Below are 16380 nucleotides of genomic sequence, written 5' to 3' on the forward strand. Positions count from 1 at the left end.
GTTTTACCTTTAAAATGATCCACTACTTTTGTCTCTGAGTTATATGCTGTATGTTTCTTGGCCCTCATGATGCTTTCCCTCCATCCATTATCTTACACACTTTTCACTAACAAAATATAGTACACCTGTAGTTGCTGATAAGGGTTCCAATGCTAAAGCTTATAAATGATCAATGCAAAGCATCCGTATGCGTTAAAAAAACCCCCAATCACATAGTCAGATTAAGTAAAATATCATCAAACTCAAAGCAATCAAAAATATTATCTTCTCTAACAGGTAATTTCTCATTTTCATTGAGCCTAAACTGTATGAACGGAATGATTGAAATATACTTTGAAAGTGAGGTGTGCTTTGGTGTATTGTTTTGTGTCAGATTTTCAAAAAGGATTCCATCTTTAAATATATTGTGAAGATGAAACTATACAACAAATGTTGCTATATTGTCTGAATATAAAAATGAAATAATTCCGTATTTCTTAAATGAACATAAAATTAAATCTTATTGAATTATTACATGGAAGTTCAACATTTGATCGATTCTCACGCTGACTCTTGTTACACAGTAACATACGCAGTATGAGATTTTTTTTTAGAGTCGTTTCAGTTCACCATCCATACCAGTAGATGGCGGTAATGTGCACCTAGCGCTTTTTGGCAACCGGCAAATAACCCGAAGAAGAAGAAGAGGAATTCTCTCTTACCGCTCCAGGGGCGGTGCTGAACGCGCGTGAGCCGGGAGATTCGACTCCTGACCCGAGTGTTTACTGTTGTATGAACCGCAAATAACTTACAAACCCACAAAAATGGAATCCTCTAAATTCAGCCTTTGCTAACCATGTGGTTACATAGTGGGATTATCCGGAGGTGGACCAAGTACTGTTAACTGTGAGTGTTTGTGTGTCTCCAACCGTTTTGCTTCTGCTTAGAGCTACGCAACAACAGTCCATGCTAGCTAATTAGCTGAACAAACAAAGAGCAGCAATGTTTTAACAGTTTCATTATAATACTACAGTACCGCGAGCTGTCGTAGATTCTGCCTGTGTTTAATATTATCGAGTGCGCAACATTTAAGGCAATTCTCGATGAAGGACTTTTATCATAACAAATCGTAGGTAGTTTCATCAAAAGTGTCTGGGGATATCAGGTAAAAAACATACAGAAAGTATTTAACTGTTGCACAATATGAAGTAGACGTGCCTGTTTAAAATGCAACGCAATGTTTCAGTATAGCCAACTGCTCTCTTTGCAGTTTGCAGGCCTCGGTATGACCGCGGTGTTTAGTTCAGAGCTTAGCCGCCAGCACAGCGACAGCAGCGTGGAGTTTTTACGAAGAGTGTTGGCCTTAGTGCAGTTTTGGTTACAATATACATATTTTACAATGCATCACGTAAAAGACGCTTTTCTTGTGTTTCCGGATGGTTCAGTTTCTGCAGCCTTTGTTTTAGCTGGGTGGTCAGCAAACATCGTGGCGCTAACCTGACGGGACAGAAAACTTGTTAAACGTCTGGGGGGGAAAAACAACAAAAAACGATCTTTTGTTTCCTTTAAAATGCAATCAGAGCCGGTCACCAGAAATGCTTCATTTTGACACAGACCGTGGATCTACAATGTTGACAGGCTGAGAACGAAAATACGACTAGGTTTGAGCTGAAGGTTTCAGTGTAGGTCAATGAAAATATACATGTACATAAAAAAAAGTATTTAATTAATCGAGGTTAAATATACACACAATGGCAATCATTGTTTGCTGTTCATTGTCAGTGATTCCCAAAAAAAGATGGGAATCATCTTAAACAAAAATGTGGAAATTTTTGCAAATTTATTAAAAGAGAAAAAAAAATAAAATATCACATGGTCACAACTCGTAGGTATTCAGACCCTTTGCTGTGACACTCACATTTAACTCACATGCTGTACATTTCTTCTGATCCTCCTTGAGATGGTTGTACTCCTTCACTGGAGTTCAGCTGTGTTTTAATTAAACTGATTGGACTTGGTTAGAAAAGGCACACACCTCTCACACACCTGTCTATATAAGACCTCACAGTTCCTGTCAGAGCAAATGAGAATCATGAGGTGGAAGGAACTGCCCAAGGAGCTCAGAGGCACAATTGGGACAAGGAACAGCTCTGGCCATGGTTGCTAAAGAATTTTTGCAGCATTCAAGGTTCCTAAGAGCACAGTGGCCTCCATAATCCTTAGATGGATGAAGTTTGGGATGAGCAGAACTCTTCTAGACCTGGCCCTCCAGCCAAACTGAGCAATCAAGGGAGAAGAGCCCAAAGTTCACTGCAGTAGGGAGATGGGAGGAAACTCCACAAAGTCAACCATCACCGCATCCCTCCAGTAGTCGGCAGAGTGGCCGGATGGAAGCCTCTCCTCAGTTCCAACATCTGAAAGCCTTCATAGAGTTCTCCAAAAAACACAGGAAAGACTCCTAGACTGAGAAATAAGATTCTCTGGTGTGATTAACTTTTTGGTGTTAATTCTAAGCGCTGCGTGTGGAGAAAACCAGGCACTGCTCATCACCTGCCCAATACAATCCCAACAGTGAAACATGGTGGTGGCAGCATCATGCTATGGGATGCCTTCCAGCTGCAGGGACAGGACGACTGGTTGCAACTGAAGGAAAGATGAATGCGGCCTAGTACAGAGAGATGCTAGGCCTGAGAGCTCAGGTCCTCAGATTGGGCTGAAGGTTCACAACAAGACAACGACCCGATGTACACAGCTAGAATAACAAAGGCATGGCTTCAGAACAACTCTGAGACCATTCCTGACTGGCCCAGCCAGAGCCCTGACCTAAACCCAACCGAGCATCTCTGGAGAGACCTGAAAAGGGCTCCACCAACGTTCACCATCCAACCTGACGGAACTGGAGAGGATCTGTTTTTCTTTTTCAATATATAAGTTATGCATGCAGCTTAAGTTTTCTATTCAACCTCTTTTGATTTGGAAACCTTGCACTCAACATTTATTTACTTGGGTAATGAAAACGTATGGTCTAAATCCAACCATTAAGTATGTGCTCAACTTTTTATAAGTGAGTTTGTTACATAGTTTAGATGCAGATGAATCAGGGGTGTCCAAAGTCGGTCCTGGAGAGCCGGCGTCCCGCGTGTTTTAGGTCTCTCGCTGGTTTAACGCACCTGGATCAAATGATGGCTCATTAGAGGCCTCAGGAGAACACCGACATGCTGTGAAGGTTGTTGGTACCACAAGGGGGAGAACTAAAACATGCAGGATGTCAGCCCACGGGGACCGACTTTGGGCACCCCTGCGATAAATGACCTGTCATCATTTCTGTTTTTCTACTCTGAGCAGATGGAGGCCATGGAGATAGACTCGCCTAGAGATAGACTCGGCTCTGCAGTTGCTGGTCCTACGATTGTAATTGTTCGTGAGCCTGAGAGGGTCTATACCACTGTAATCACGACAGACTCTGGAAGCGGCACTGAGATAGATGATGATTATGATGATGCTGGAGCCCCGGAGGCGGTTCAGGCTCCTTTCAGGCTTCCTGCCACCTGGGCCTTCAGTCAGAGGGCCATAGATGGAGTCCCAGCTGTGCCTGCAGTAACCCAGGGGGAACCGATGCGGAGGTCACTCAGGTGGGAACCTTTCCCACCGTTCTTCTCCCAGCTGTTGTGCTTTGTCCAAAGCATCATTGCAGGGTTGACCTTGTGTTTGTGCTCCAGACAGGGTCTCAGGGTCTATTACCCCAGCCAGACGGCAGCACCTTCCAGAGGATTTCCAGACTTCCTGCTCCGAGCACCAGCTGCCAGTGTAACTCAGCCAGGGTCTGGCAGCACCACTGAGGAAAGTGAGTCCGAGTTTGAGGAGGAAGCGGAAGAAAGCACAGCTGCTGGGGCGGAGGCCTCACTACATTTACCTTCTGCCGCTCCTATTCCTAATGCTGCTACCGAGCAGTCTCAACCAGAAGCAGCAGCAGCAGCAGCAGCGCCCAGTAAGACTGACAGAAATTCACCTTGATGGTGTTTGGTAGCATGTTGGTTGTTTTTGTTAAATGATGTGGTATTATTTCTGCTAATCAGTGTTTTAAATAACTTTTTATGATGTTGGGAGACTTCCTCTACGTCTAAGACTTTGTAAAATATTTGCTGACTTTGTTTGCAGGTCGTACTGAAGCTGTTTCAGCAGCAGCAAACGAGGCTGGGGGCGACGCTCAAATCCTGGACCTCCAGGTACTTGGTGGTTTAGCTTTCCTGTTAATGTCCAATATTTTGATCTAGTGTTTTTTCTTTCTTTCTTTTTGTTTAAAAATTTTGAAGATTAAGAAATCTAGGTATTGGTCGTCATTCCCATACAGGAGTCAAGTTTTATTTAATCCTCATAAAATGAAACTATTTATTTTCCCATTTTCTCCCTGTGCATGTGTGGGTTTTCTCCTTGTACTCTGACTTCCTCCCACTGTCCAAAAATATGACTTGTTAGTTAATTGGTCTCCAAATTCTCTCCGTGTGTTTTTATGACTTTGTCCTATTTGTTTCTGTGTTGACCAATAGAGATGGGCACTAGCCCCCCTCATATCCCTGCAGTGCGTTAGATATTGAATGTTCTCTAATGCAGAAAATTTCTGATCGTAATAGAAAAGATAACAAACAGGTGAAATATTTTTATAGGTATAATAAGAAATGTGAAATTGTAAAGTATGAATTGAGAAAATATTATATCCTTAAGGTAAAGGTAATTTTATTTACATAGCACATTTTCAAGGCAATACAAAGTGCTTTACAGGAAATTAAAGGATATACAAACAAAATAACAAACCAAACGAAAGAGCAAAAGAAGGAAAAGCTAATAATGTTGATCCAAAGTAAATAAACTAGATACTCCTATTCAGGGTTGGTAGATAAGTATAAGTATCCTTCCTCTGGTCTAATTCCTTTTCTGGGTTGGAAGAATAGGAGTCTAAAAAGTAGTTGCTAAGGTAGTTTTTCTGGGTTCCAAGTTCTAATCCCTGTTCTGGGTTGCTAAATAAGTGTAAGTATCCTCTGGACTTCTGAGATGCTAGATAAGTATAAGTATTCTCTGGACTTTCTAAGTGCTCTAAATTTGTAAAAGTAATGAATACTCCGCAGTTTCAAAGTAATAATAAAAACTAAATGTTCCTGTTCTGGAAGAATTTTTTTCTGGATTCTAAGTTTGTTCCAATTCCTTTTCTGGGCTGTAATAATAGGAGTCTCTCTGCATCTAAATAGTGAGTAGCTACTCTACAGTTTCTAAAATATAAGCTAAAGATTGACTAATAAACTAGAGTCTCTGGATTCCAAGTTTGTTCGAATTCCTTTTCTAGGTTAAAAGTGAGTACTCCACAGTTTCTAACAAAATAAAATAAAAAAGGGGAAAGGACACTTTAGGCCAAATAGCAACATTCAGATAAAACAAAGGGCAAAACAAAGACACGAGTGAAGGCGGTGACATCACAGGGCCATGACACCACGTTGCTTATCCTCCCAGCAGAAGTCCGATAAGATGTTGTTATCAAGGAATGTCCTTTTGAGCACTCAGCTCCACGGATAACAGGAGGAGGGAAAGAGCGTTATGATTACATATCTTCAAGGAGATTGGAAATATGCAGCCCTTTCAAGGCAACATGGGGAAAGCCAATTCAGATACAGAATGTTTTAGGTCGGGTAGATTATAAATTTCAATTTTCCCTAAAGTTTCTCCGATGCATCTCAGTTCCCAATCATCCATATTAGTTGGTCGTTCCACTGACCCAAAACTAGCAACAAGATTGATTCCATCCCGCTGGTGAGTTTTGAGTCCTCAGCTGGGCTGCGAGTCTCAGCAAGACTCACATCCAACTTGCATCTCTGTCCACACCAACAGTCTGAGTGTTCGCTAGTTCGGCCAAGTCCGTCACAAATTTGTCGATGAGTCAGGTATCCGCAAGCTCCAAAAAGCAGAAATCCTGTTATGAATAAATCCAGGGTGTATCCCGCGGGGTGTGTCCCCGCAGGACAAAAGGGCTCTCCTGTGCCCTCTTCTTCTCCTCGAGAAACTTTTTATCAATTGCATTGAGAGACCGGTTGACTAGATCTATAATTTGTAGATTTGGAGGATGTGCAAAAAAAAAACAAAGGCTCCAAAAGTACAGAAAAAGACAGGACAAAAACAGAGCAAGCAGGGCAGAAAGCAAGAGAGGAAACAAAAGACATGACAAGGCATTTATCTGTAATGATGCGACTCTAAAGTCATTACTGACCTAACAAGGATTCTTAGCAGTGGAGGAGTCAGTAGAAACCTAATCCTCCATATGAGAGGAATTTTCTTTTTCACATAAAAAAAAAAGCACAGAATTTCTTGTAGAAGAGTTATGTTGGTGTGCAATCAGAGTAGGCTTTAATCATTCTATTACTGATGCTATATGGTGATAAATTAGGATATTTTACCTGTCTGTAAAATGTCCACAATAATAACAAATGTTAGTCAGTTGTGACCCATAATGATAACATGTATCATAATCTGTCTTATATGCATTTTGTTTGAAACTGATAGTAATGTATCTATTTTAATGATGCTTTAGTACTAGCAGTAAGAACAGTTGTGAACTCTAATGGACTTTAAGAGACACCAGAGTTTCTTTTTTTAAAAAGTGTCTGCTGAACAAACGCCACCACTACGGAATACAACTACAGCATCAGATGTTTCACAGAAAGTCTACTCTCCGTAACCACACAACAGTTTTGACCCGCCTGCAGCATTGGACCTCCTCTAACTGTGACCATCTGTCCTCCAGCCGACCCCTGCGGCCCCGTCTTCATCCCAGCCAAGCCGCAGTGGCGACAGCGAAGGCGAAACCTGCTCCATCTGCTTTGAGGTGTGGACCACAGCAGGCGAACACCGGCTCTCCGCTCTGCGCTGTGGACACCTCTTCGGCAACACGTGCATCAAGCGCTGGCTCAAGGCTCAGGGCGCTACTGCTAAATGTCCGCAGGTGAGCATAAACAGTCCCACTATGATGAAAATGTATTCTTTATGGGGGGGGTTTTCCCTCCTGTATTTAATATGTTTTTTTTGTGTTTGTTTTCAGTGCAACAAGAAAGCAAAGAATTCAGACATTGTGCTGCTGTACGCTCCAAAGCTGAGAGCCCTGGACAACTCTGAGCAGGAGAGCCTGAAGAGGTAGATGTTAGCGCTAAAACGATTAATCGTGATGAATTGAAATAATCAACTACTTTAGTATCGATTGATTGTTAAACGGGCAATACAGCCTCACAAAAGGCTATTTGCTGGAAAAAACAACTTTCAGAGCAGGAATTGAGCCAAAACTGTTCAAAATATCTGAATACATTCTGCATTTAAGATAAACACATTTTTGTCTGTAATATATTTTAGCTAAAATTCCTCAAGTGGAAGTTTTAACTTCCGTCGGATCAGAATCACTAAAGGAATCTGATCCTTTAGTGATTTAGTGCTGTTATTGCATTTCAGGCAATACAACAATATTTATTTTCTTACATAAATGTATTTATTAATTTGTGTGTTTCATCTTTTAATGTAGTTCTAATATTATATAAAAATATTATGAAAAAGCTTTAAAATGTGACGCTTTGTTTTATTCGATAATCAATTAATCGTCAGAACAATTGATAGAATAACTGATTGCTAAAATAATCGTTTGATGCAGCCCTAGTAGATACGAACCAATTTGCTTCCATGGTAACAGAAAGAACGTGTCACACTAGAAACAAATGAAGGTCATAGTTGCCTCTTTCAAAAAGTATTTCAGTCCTACGGCCAGGAAGACGAGTCGTCTCTGATCTCCTTCTGGTCGTTCTGAAGTCACAAATGGAGACTTGATATCCCTCAGTTATAATTTATTATTTCGGGTTGCTCCAAATACTATTATTTTTTCTTTAAAGCAGTAACAGTGGATAAACTTTTGTTTTTTTTCTCCGAAGAGTTTCTGCGGCGCTAGTGACTCGTATTTTTTGCGACAGTAGACAGACAGGAAAGAGGGCGAGGAGAGGGGGGAGGACATGCAGCAAAGGTCACTGGGACCGGGAGTCGAACCCGCGACGTCCGCGTCGAGGACTAAGGCCTCCTGACGTGGGGCGTGCTAACCCCCTGCGCCACCACAGCACGCCGCAACAGTGCATAAACTTGGCGTATCAGTCAGTTTCCAGGATTTCTCGATTGCTTTGGTCTTCCTTTAGAAATATTTGCAAGGAATTTTCCAGACTTTTTCCTTTATTAAACTACTTCCAAAATCTATGTATAGAAGACAGAAGATGAGAAAATCAAGAACTAAAGTGGGAAAAAATAACAAATTGGACACAAAATATTTGTAATCCCCATTTTTGTTTCTTGCCATGTCAGTCACTTCACATTGAGGAAAGCTGAGGCAGTTTAGAAGTTAGAAGTCATGTAAACTGAATGTTTTGGATAATTTTTGCATAGGATTTGCAATATACTCCCAAATATGCATTAGTGCAAGAAAAGGCTCGGATATGATTTTGCATAAATTTCAGGAATTGCAAAAAAAAAACTGGAGAGACTGAGCAATCCTGTAATTACATATTTCACCTTCTTTCTTTAATACGTTTTCATTCTTCCTACATGAAATGATCTGAGTCTTGTTTACGCTTTTACGTCAGACCGTCGCCTGCATGCACAGACCGTCAGGTGGGCAGGCGTCCAACCCACCACGCCGCGTTGGTACTTCCACAAAAAACAAGGAGACTGCAGAAAAGCTCATCCAGCTTTGAAGTGTAGTTTTTATTTAGCAGCCATCATTGTGTCTTTTGCCCGTTTCAGTTTTAGATTTGTCCCCCTCCATGTTGTGCTATGGTTCTGTGAAGCTCGGTGTGTTTGTATTCAGGTCTTTGGAGCAGGAGCAGTCTCTGAGGAGAAAAGCTGAACTGGAGTCGGCAGAATACAAACTCAAGCTTCAGGTTGTCTCCAGCAAATTTGGACAGGCACAGCAAGAGCTGCAGGTAGTACTGCTATTAGCTGAAAATCACTTCACTCAATTATTGTGCAGATAATTGACAACACCTCAAAATGTATCCTTTAATCAATCAGAAAAAAAGAGCAAGGAAGCAACATAAAATGTACAAGACCTAAGCCACAAACGCATAAACAAGAGACATCACCTGGTATTATTGTTTTATTACACATCGGGGCCGTTATAGGAGCCCAGTGAGCTGGTTTCTCTGTTCTTCAACTTAGACTTGAATTGCCTCAAAGTTATAAGAGATGATTGTTTTATTGTTCCCGGTGACAAGAACAGAGTCTTAACTGGCTTTTGGCCCAGTTCATTTCTGACTCCATAATCCATCAGAGGGAGAATGGTCATAGGAAAAAAGGTGTTCGAAAGGTTAGTATATTGATTCAGTCAATACGGAATCAATAATGGGTCAGAAATGTTTGTTTCAAGGAGTTTTTCTTGCAGCAGGGAGAGAAATTCAAAAATACTTTATTAATCCCAAAGGGGAATGAAATGTTACAACTTGTATTCATTCAAAATTCTTCAGTTATAGTAATTTGTCATGGCTGGTTGCAGTCTGTATTACAGAAAAAAAAAGTTAAAAGTTCATAGGTCAGAGCATCCTCTGACAGGAGATTGATTCCGCTTTACACACACCTGTCTGTGTAAGGATGCATCTATGTGGTTTTGCAGCTTTGCAAAAAAAAAAAAAAAAAACCAAACAAACTAGTAGACGACAATTCTCACCTCATACACAGGAAATGAACTTATGAGCTAAATTATGTGAATGCTTCAAATGTTGAGCAAAGTAAACTTTCCAGCAGTCAAACCTCATCCTGCTCAGCTAGACTCTGTAAACATAAGACAAAACAATGTATGAGCAAATAACAAATGAAAAACAGAGTAATCAATAAATGTGAAATAATTAATATGACGAGTAAAAATAGATGATGTGTGAGTAGATAACAACAAGGAACCTTTTAATGTGGTGTTAGAAACTCTTGTTTCTAAAAGAGAAACCCAATTTAAGGTTTAGCTTAGAAACCAGTTTGTCAAACATTCTGTAAAGAAGCAGCAGCCCAGTTTTTAAACTGCGTGTCTGGTAAAAACCTAACCAACTCTTTGCCTCTGTCTGCATGTTTTTGTAGGAGCTGAAGACTTTGATGGCCCAAACTGGAAGAAGTTCAGCTCCACCCTCTTCCTCCATGTTCAGCCTGTCTCAGAGGGCGGACGGCTCCAGGGCAGCTCAGTACAGCTTCTCTAAGGCGGTTCTGGTGTCTCAGACAGGCGGCTGCAGAGTTCTGTCCTACTGTGAACCTCTGTCCTGCCTGCTGGCCTCACAGCCCTCCCCTCACTCTACACTAGTGCCTGGTAACCTGCATTCTTATTTCCATCTTGTGTTGCCAGGAGTTAATTTTACAGAACTTGTTTACTACTTCTTTTAGCGTTTTACTTCTCCAGGATCTTTGTCATCCTAAACAGATTAATTAGATATTTTTTATCTGCTGCAGTTCCTGTCTGAAGCCAATAATTCAGCTCTCGGACATTTATTATGATGCCACCTGTCAATCATTCCAAATGACCAACCAATTTGTCCTTCACTGAAGTGAACCTCAGTTTATCTTTATGAATGCGCTGTGGTCAGAGAGATTTGTTGGAAAATAATCTGAAGAAGTGGTGAAACGTTGTCAGTGGGAAATGTAAAAGATGAATAAATGCCTGTGGTCGACACCATGAAGAGCTGAATACTACAGTGATCGACGGTGTAGCTATAACATGTTCATCTGTATGAAGGTGTTAGTCATTATTACATCGTATGCTTAATGGTTAAATCAAAGACGAATGTGTCAAACTGAGTCCAAAACAATAATTATGTTCTGTGGCCACAAATGGACACAGTTTCTTAGTAAAGCAGTAACTTTTCAGGCATGTTACAAATATTCATATAAACAGTCTGACATACATGATGAAAATTGTTCACATATCTACCATTAGTAAATTCTCAGCTGCTTTTGCAAGTGCAAAATGTGCACAGCAGAACTGTGACGCATAGATAAAAAGACAGAAAACGTGACTGGTCAATTATTTGGAAGATTAAAATAATATAATAAACCAGATTACAAATATCCTCCAGCAATGCTGATTTTGAGCAACAGGACAACCTAGTAATTCCATCATATATGTTGTGGTACTATGTCTGGAGCTCTGGGGTTAAAACGTGCTGCACGTTATGTTTACTGCATGTTCCACAGGTTGTGTAGGTGGAAGACGCAAAAACACACACACACAAAAAAAAACATGATTAAACTTTAATATTCTGCCATGTTATTTCACAAAGAAAATGTAATTTCAATAGCCACCAAAGAAAAAAAACCCCATCACATAACCAAAGGGATACTGAAGATGAAACAAATACGAAGAATCTTCATCTTCCTTCACCTTATAACCATGTTTGCCTATCAGAGGTTTGCTCTACTCTTGGATGGGTGTTGTGTTAATTGTCGGGGCCGTATGTCTTGTTTTAAGTTTGCCCATGGAGTCGACATTCAAAGCATTAGACCAGGGCTGAGGAGTGACGTGGAAGTGAAGGTATTTTTCTGGTGTATCTGTTCAGGTTGTGGGGTGAAGAAGGTGAGCTTGGTGAACATGAAAGCCAGTCAGTACGTTCCCATCCACAGCAAACAGATAAGAGGTCTGTCGTTCAGCAGAGAGAACAACAGCCTGCTGCTATCTGCTGCACTGGACAACACTGTTAAACTGACCAGGTAAGAACAAGCAGGGCGGTCTCTACGGTGCTATGCAATTAAGCAGTGGTAACCTCTCTAACAGATTTATCGGGATTAGCAAATGATTGACTGTGGCCTAAAAGGGATTTTGATTAAAGATGCTATGCAAAGCACTGAAGCTAAATTGGATGATTTCAGAATGTGTTGTTAATCTACCGTGAAAAAGTATCCAAGAGGAAGAGCGGAGTCTGAAATCTCCTGGTGTTACCATGGTTACATCAGGGTGTTTTGTTTTGGTCTGTGATGAGTTAAACGGATGACGTCAAATTCACCATCTGCTTTCCGGATGAGAAAACATGACACAGATTTAAAACTGACAGTCCAAAATCACAGTTGCATGCAACTTGTGCAGCAGTACATTGTGCACTTTGATATCATCCAAGTAGTGGACAATCCTGGGGCTCTAGCTGAAGCAGGCTTCCTATATGAACCAAAAGCTTCAGATATATGCCTTCTCTTGTGTTTGTTCATAAACACTTGTTTTGTAGCTTGCTTACCAACACGGTGGTTCAGACTTATAAGACGGATAAGCCTGTGTGGAGCTGCTGCTGGTCTTTGGACAACAGCAACTACATCTACGCTGGTCTGAGCAACGGCTCCGTGCTCGTTTACGACACCAGGGACACCAGCACGCACATTCATGAGCTGCAACCTCTTCGCTCCAGGTAAAAACTCACTAAAAACACTTGACAAGCATTACAACTCTTTCTGCAGTGAGCGATATTTCTGATGGTTCAGTAGAAATTGGCATCTGCACATTAGGACACAACTTGCTGTCTCGTATTCGGTCTAACATCGAGGATCTGTGGTGTTTGCAGGTGCCCAGTGGCGTCGTTGTGCTACGTCCCGCGCGTGGCGTCCAGCTCTTTCCCCTGCGGCGGGCTGATTGCTGGCTCACTTGAGGGTGCTTGTTTCTGGGAGCAGGAGAATGAGACCACCTACAGACCCCATATTCTGCCTTTAGAGAGTGGCGGCTGCACAGACATCCAGGTGGAGACTGAGAGCAGACACTGTCTGGTCACATACCGGCCTGGTAAGACCTGCGTTCACACTGTCATAATTAGCAGTAGCAACAGTGGACAGCTTGGATTGTGTTGTTAATGCTGCAGCAATCCAGCATGCTGAGCATCCATGCAGTGAAATCGGCAAGGAATGGTTCTCGTTTAACAGTAAGAAATCTGCAGCAGAACCAGAACCTGGCTCAGTGTTGGTGGCCGACTGCCATGACTGATGAGCATAAAAAGAAAACGGAGGCACTGATCCAGGAGTACTTTCTATCTTAATATTGCAGTATGTATACATACAGTATGTATTTTTTATATATTTGTTAAAACTCTCATGTTGTGACTGTATGGTGTGAGACAGATAAACTGTGAATAAATTGAGTTCCTCTTCTTTCTTCCAGTGCTAACTAGACACATCCAATCAGAGCCAGGAGACCGGTCTTAGTGCTGTCAATCATGCTTATATACTCGCTACTCCTCCTCTCCCTGCCTCTCTTACACTACAGTTTCTTCCTCATAACCAAGTCTGTTGTGAATGCTCAGGCATGGCCGCTGATGACTGCAGATGAACAGTTTTTGTTGAACAGTAAGATGTTTCCCTGCCATTAGCACATTGAGCTGCATGTACACAGTGTGATTGGCAGCGCTAAGACCCTTCTCCTGGCTCTGATTGGTTGTTTGTCACAGGAAGAGGTACTTTTCTTCAGACGCCAGTAGTAGAACAGGGAGAAGGTTTAGGAGCTCAGTTGTTCCACAAATTATCTCTCACATCATACTTTCACGAGTTAGTGACTGTTATAACAAATGGGTTTAAAAAACCTTTTTTTTTTTTCTTAAAAGATACATCCTGCAGCTTAGAAGAAAAGTAAAACGTTTTTGGCTGCAGTTGCAGGTCCTTTGGATGCTTCATGTAGGAGAGAAACACAGCTGAGCTGATAAGTTCTGAGGCAGACTTTCAAGGAGAGCTCATACAATAAAAGCTCAGTCATTCTCTACGACTAGAAGAGAGACGGAGTTAAAGAGGGTCATTTCATGTTGACAGGATGCATTAATACCCTGAAAGTAAAACAGTTTCAGTTCTTTGTTGAATTCACTTCAACTACAGTCAGCTCACTTCAGAGCTGCATGCAACCCTGCTCCTGCTCCAAACCTGGTTGTGGTGCTTTGAGCCTGAGAGTTATGTTTCTGAACCTTGGGGCTGTTTATGTCAGTAAATGTTGTCCACGCTGCAGGACGCTCCCATCAGACTGTACGATGCGTCCTGATGGCGCTGACTCGCGCGCCTCAGCTGGACTCCAGTCAGCTGCCCAGCTGCTCCTGCTCCCCTGTGCAGACATTCAGCGCTGGGTCATCCTGCAAACTGCTGACCAAGAACACCATCTTCAGGCATCCAGAGGGCAGTGGGATGTTGGTATGTGCTGGGGACGAGGCCTCCAACTCCACCATGGTAGGTCCTGTGTACACTTAATTTTTGTTTTTTCTTTATCAGGCTATTTTAAGAAATATACATATTTCAGTTCAGCATTTTTGGATAAATGAGCTCAACTTGATTATAAATGAGTTGCACTGCAAAGCAACTGAACTTTGATCCATCTCATCTTCCTAATGCACTCTGTTTGCTCTGCCAATCCCCAGGTGTGGGATGCGGGAAGTGGCTCTCTGCTTCAGAAGCTTCCAGCTGACCTACCAGTGTTGGACATCAGCCCCTTTTCTGTGAATGGAGAGAACTTTCTGGCCTCTCTCACAGAGAAGATGGTGAAACTTTACAAATGGGAGTAAGAGGGGGGACAGCTTTGTTCCATTCGCAGTCAGATCACAAGGAAAGTTAAAATGTTGGACATTATATGCTGCTAAATATTTCTTTTATCAGATTATTGGCTGAGTCGAGTCAGAACACCTTCCCTGTTCCTTTTTTTTTTTTTTTCAGCTAAAATTTCAGATTTATGTTTGTGTGATAAGATTGTGTTTACATGTGTGAAAGCGGTGCACACTACCTCCACTGAGTCTCCTCCAGAGTTCTGTTGTAGCTCCTCAGCTACAGATACACTTGTGGATCACGTTCTTCTGTTCTGGTTCTGATGAAAGTGAAAGCTTTGAGAAAACATTTTGTCCTGCGGTTCTAGAAATTATGCCGATTACTGACAAACCCATTAGCTACGTTACTGCTAAGCAACTAGCATCAAAATCAGAAACATGTCCATCACAGTTGACATCAACTTCTTCAACGTCTCTCCTTCAGCTGGTCTATCAGAAGTATAATGGCTGCTCTGATTATGACACCCACTGTTGGATTAGAAATATTATTTCATCTGCAGTTGCTTAATTATACTCATAAATTATGAATTCATATCACTTAAATTGAAAATGGGCACCAGATTTGGTCAATTTTAACAATACCTGTTCAGGTTTTTTAACCTGATATTAAACTTTGTCAGTTGATGTTCAGAACCTGTCTAAAGCCAGAGATCTTGACGTTCACTCCAACATTTCAACAGAACCAAGACATAAAGACCTGGGGCTGGAGGTGTTGGCTCATAGTGCCACTTCAACATTCAAACCGGAAGAGGAAGAAAATCAGTCGAATGTCAACATGGAGATAAAAATCCACTTTTCCCAGAAACTGTGATCACCGTCTTGATCGTTATCAACTCATTCCTACCTGGTTAACCTGAGAGTCGTTGCAAAGGTCTGCTGTTTTACACACATTCATCACACAGAAACTTCAAGTGCCAAAGGAATTCCACTCTTATAAATCAAACTTCTATTTTTAAGGAAAGTTATATGTATATTTCTTACCAGCTGTTTGTGTACAACTTAGGAGTTAATAAAAACTGCATTTTTTAATTTCAATTCTTTTTGTTATTCTGGTGTTCAGAATTGTCTGAGTTTGTGTTTTGTGAAGTCTGTTACAGGGTCTTTGACATCATTGCTGTCTAGACAATTTTTTTCTTAATAAACATTTAAAATTCAGGACTTACCCAGTGAGTACGTCATAAGTTTGGTTATCATAAGACATTAAATATGGTAAGTCCCCTCTCCCTCTAAGCATGCAGTCCTAGAAGCCATCTGTTATCTGTAGACTGTTGCTTGGTTGGGACTATCTGCATTGGGAAACGAATCGTCCTCAAATTGAATATATATCTATTCATATCTTGGTATTATTCTACTGACACAAGAAATGTAATTTCAAGGACAAATGTCGGATTTATACAAAAATAAATTATGGAATTAATCACACAGAAAGATTTAACCAGAGGTGCATAAAGTGGGTATGCATTAAATGCGACGCCTAGCAGCTGCACGCTATGTTTTCTAATATTTTAGGTATGTCAGACACAACTAAATATCTGCTGATCTTAATGAGTCTGAAGTGGTTCAGTGATCTTGCGGCTTATTACACTTGGAGCTCTTTTATTGCTTAAAGTAGATTAGAGTGTCATATTCCTCATTGAGTTTAACTGGCATTAACCGTCATTTAGATACGTTATCACACCATGGTTCATAAGCCGCTACTGGACGACTCGGTCAGTAGTCCATCAGGTCCACAGCTTAACTACTGGCTGTTGATCCTAGGAAATGTTTGATAAACCCCAACTTTACAGACATTTTCTCTTCTTTTATACCATTTCAG

At 41.2% G+C, this 16380-nt stretch overlaps 1 protein-coding gene across 2 annotated transcripts; it reads left to right on the forward strand.

Moving 5' to 3' along the window:
- Positions 1–690: 690 nt before the first annotated feature.
- rfwd3 (ring finger and WD repeat domain 3) lies at positions 691–15599 on the forward strand. Of its 2 annotated transcripts, XM_032545639.1 has the most exons (13): positions 691–885; positions 3325–3611; positions 3699–3967; positions 4138–4205; positions 6767–6964; positions 7061–7152; positions 8852–8966; positions 10108–10330; positions 11574–11724; positions 12234–12410; positions 12564–12778; positions 13982–14196; positions 14385–15599. In XM_032545639.1, exons 2-13 carry the CDS (start codon positions 3325–3327, stop codon positions 14526–14528), a joined length of 2154 nt encoding a protein of 717 aa, XP_032401530.1. In that variant the 5' UTR covers positions 691–885; the 3' UTR covers positions 14529–15599. The 2 variants fall into 2 exon arrangements, with proteins under 2 accessions (XP_032401530.1, XP_032401523.1); XM_032545632.1 differs by having other exon boundaries at positions 691–3611.
- The last annotated feature ends 781 nt before the right edge of the window (positions 15600–16380 follow it).

The sequence above is a fragment of the Xiphophorus hellerii genome, chromosome 2 (genome assembly GCF_003331165.1).
Source record: "Xiphophorus hellerii strain 12219 chromosome 2, Xiphophorus_hellerii-4.1, whole genome shotgun sequence".
Lineage (NCBI taxonomy): Eukaryota > Metazoa > Chordata > Actinopteri > Cyprinodontiformes > Poeciliidae > Xiphophorus > Xiphophorus hellerii.

Bases quoted from the DNA above. Each gene is read 5' to 3' on its own strand.
- rfwd3 (XM_032545632.1), top strand. From the start codon at position 3,238: ATGCAGGATGTCAGCCCACGGGGACCGACTTTGGGCACCCCTGCGATA. The intron at 10,331-11,573 runs GTAACCTGCATT...GTATCTGTTCAG, and splicing joins TCACTCTACACTAGTGCCTG to GTTGTGGGGTGAAGAAGGTG. The intron at 12,779-13,981 runs GTAAGACCTGCG...TCCACGCTGCAG, and splicing joins TCTGGTCACATACCGGCCTG to GACGCTCCCATCAGACTGTA.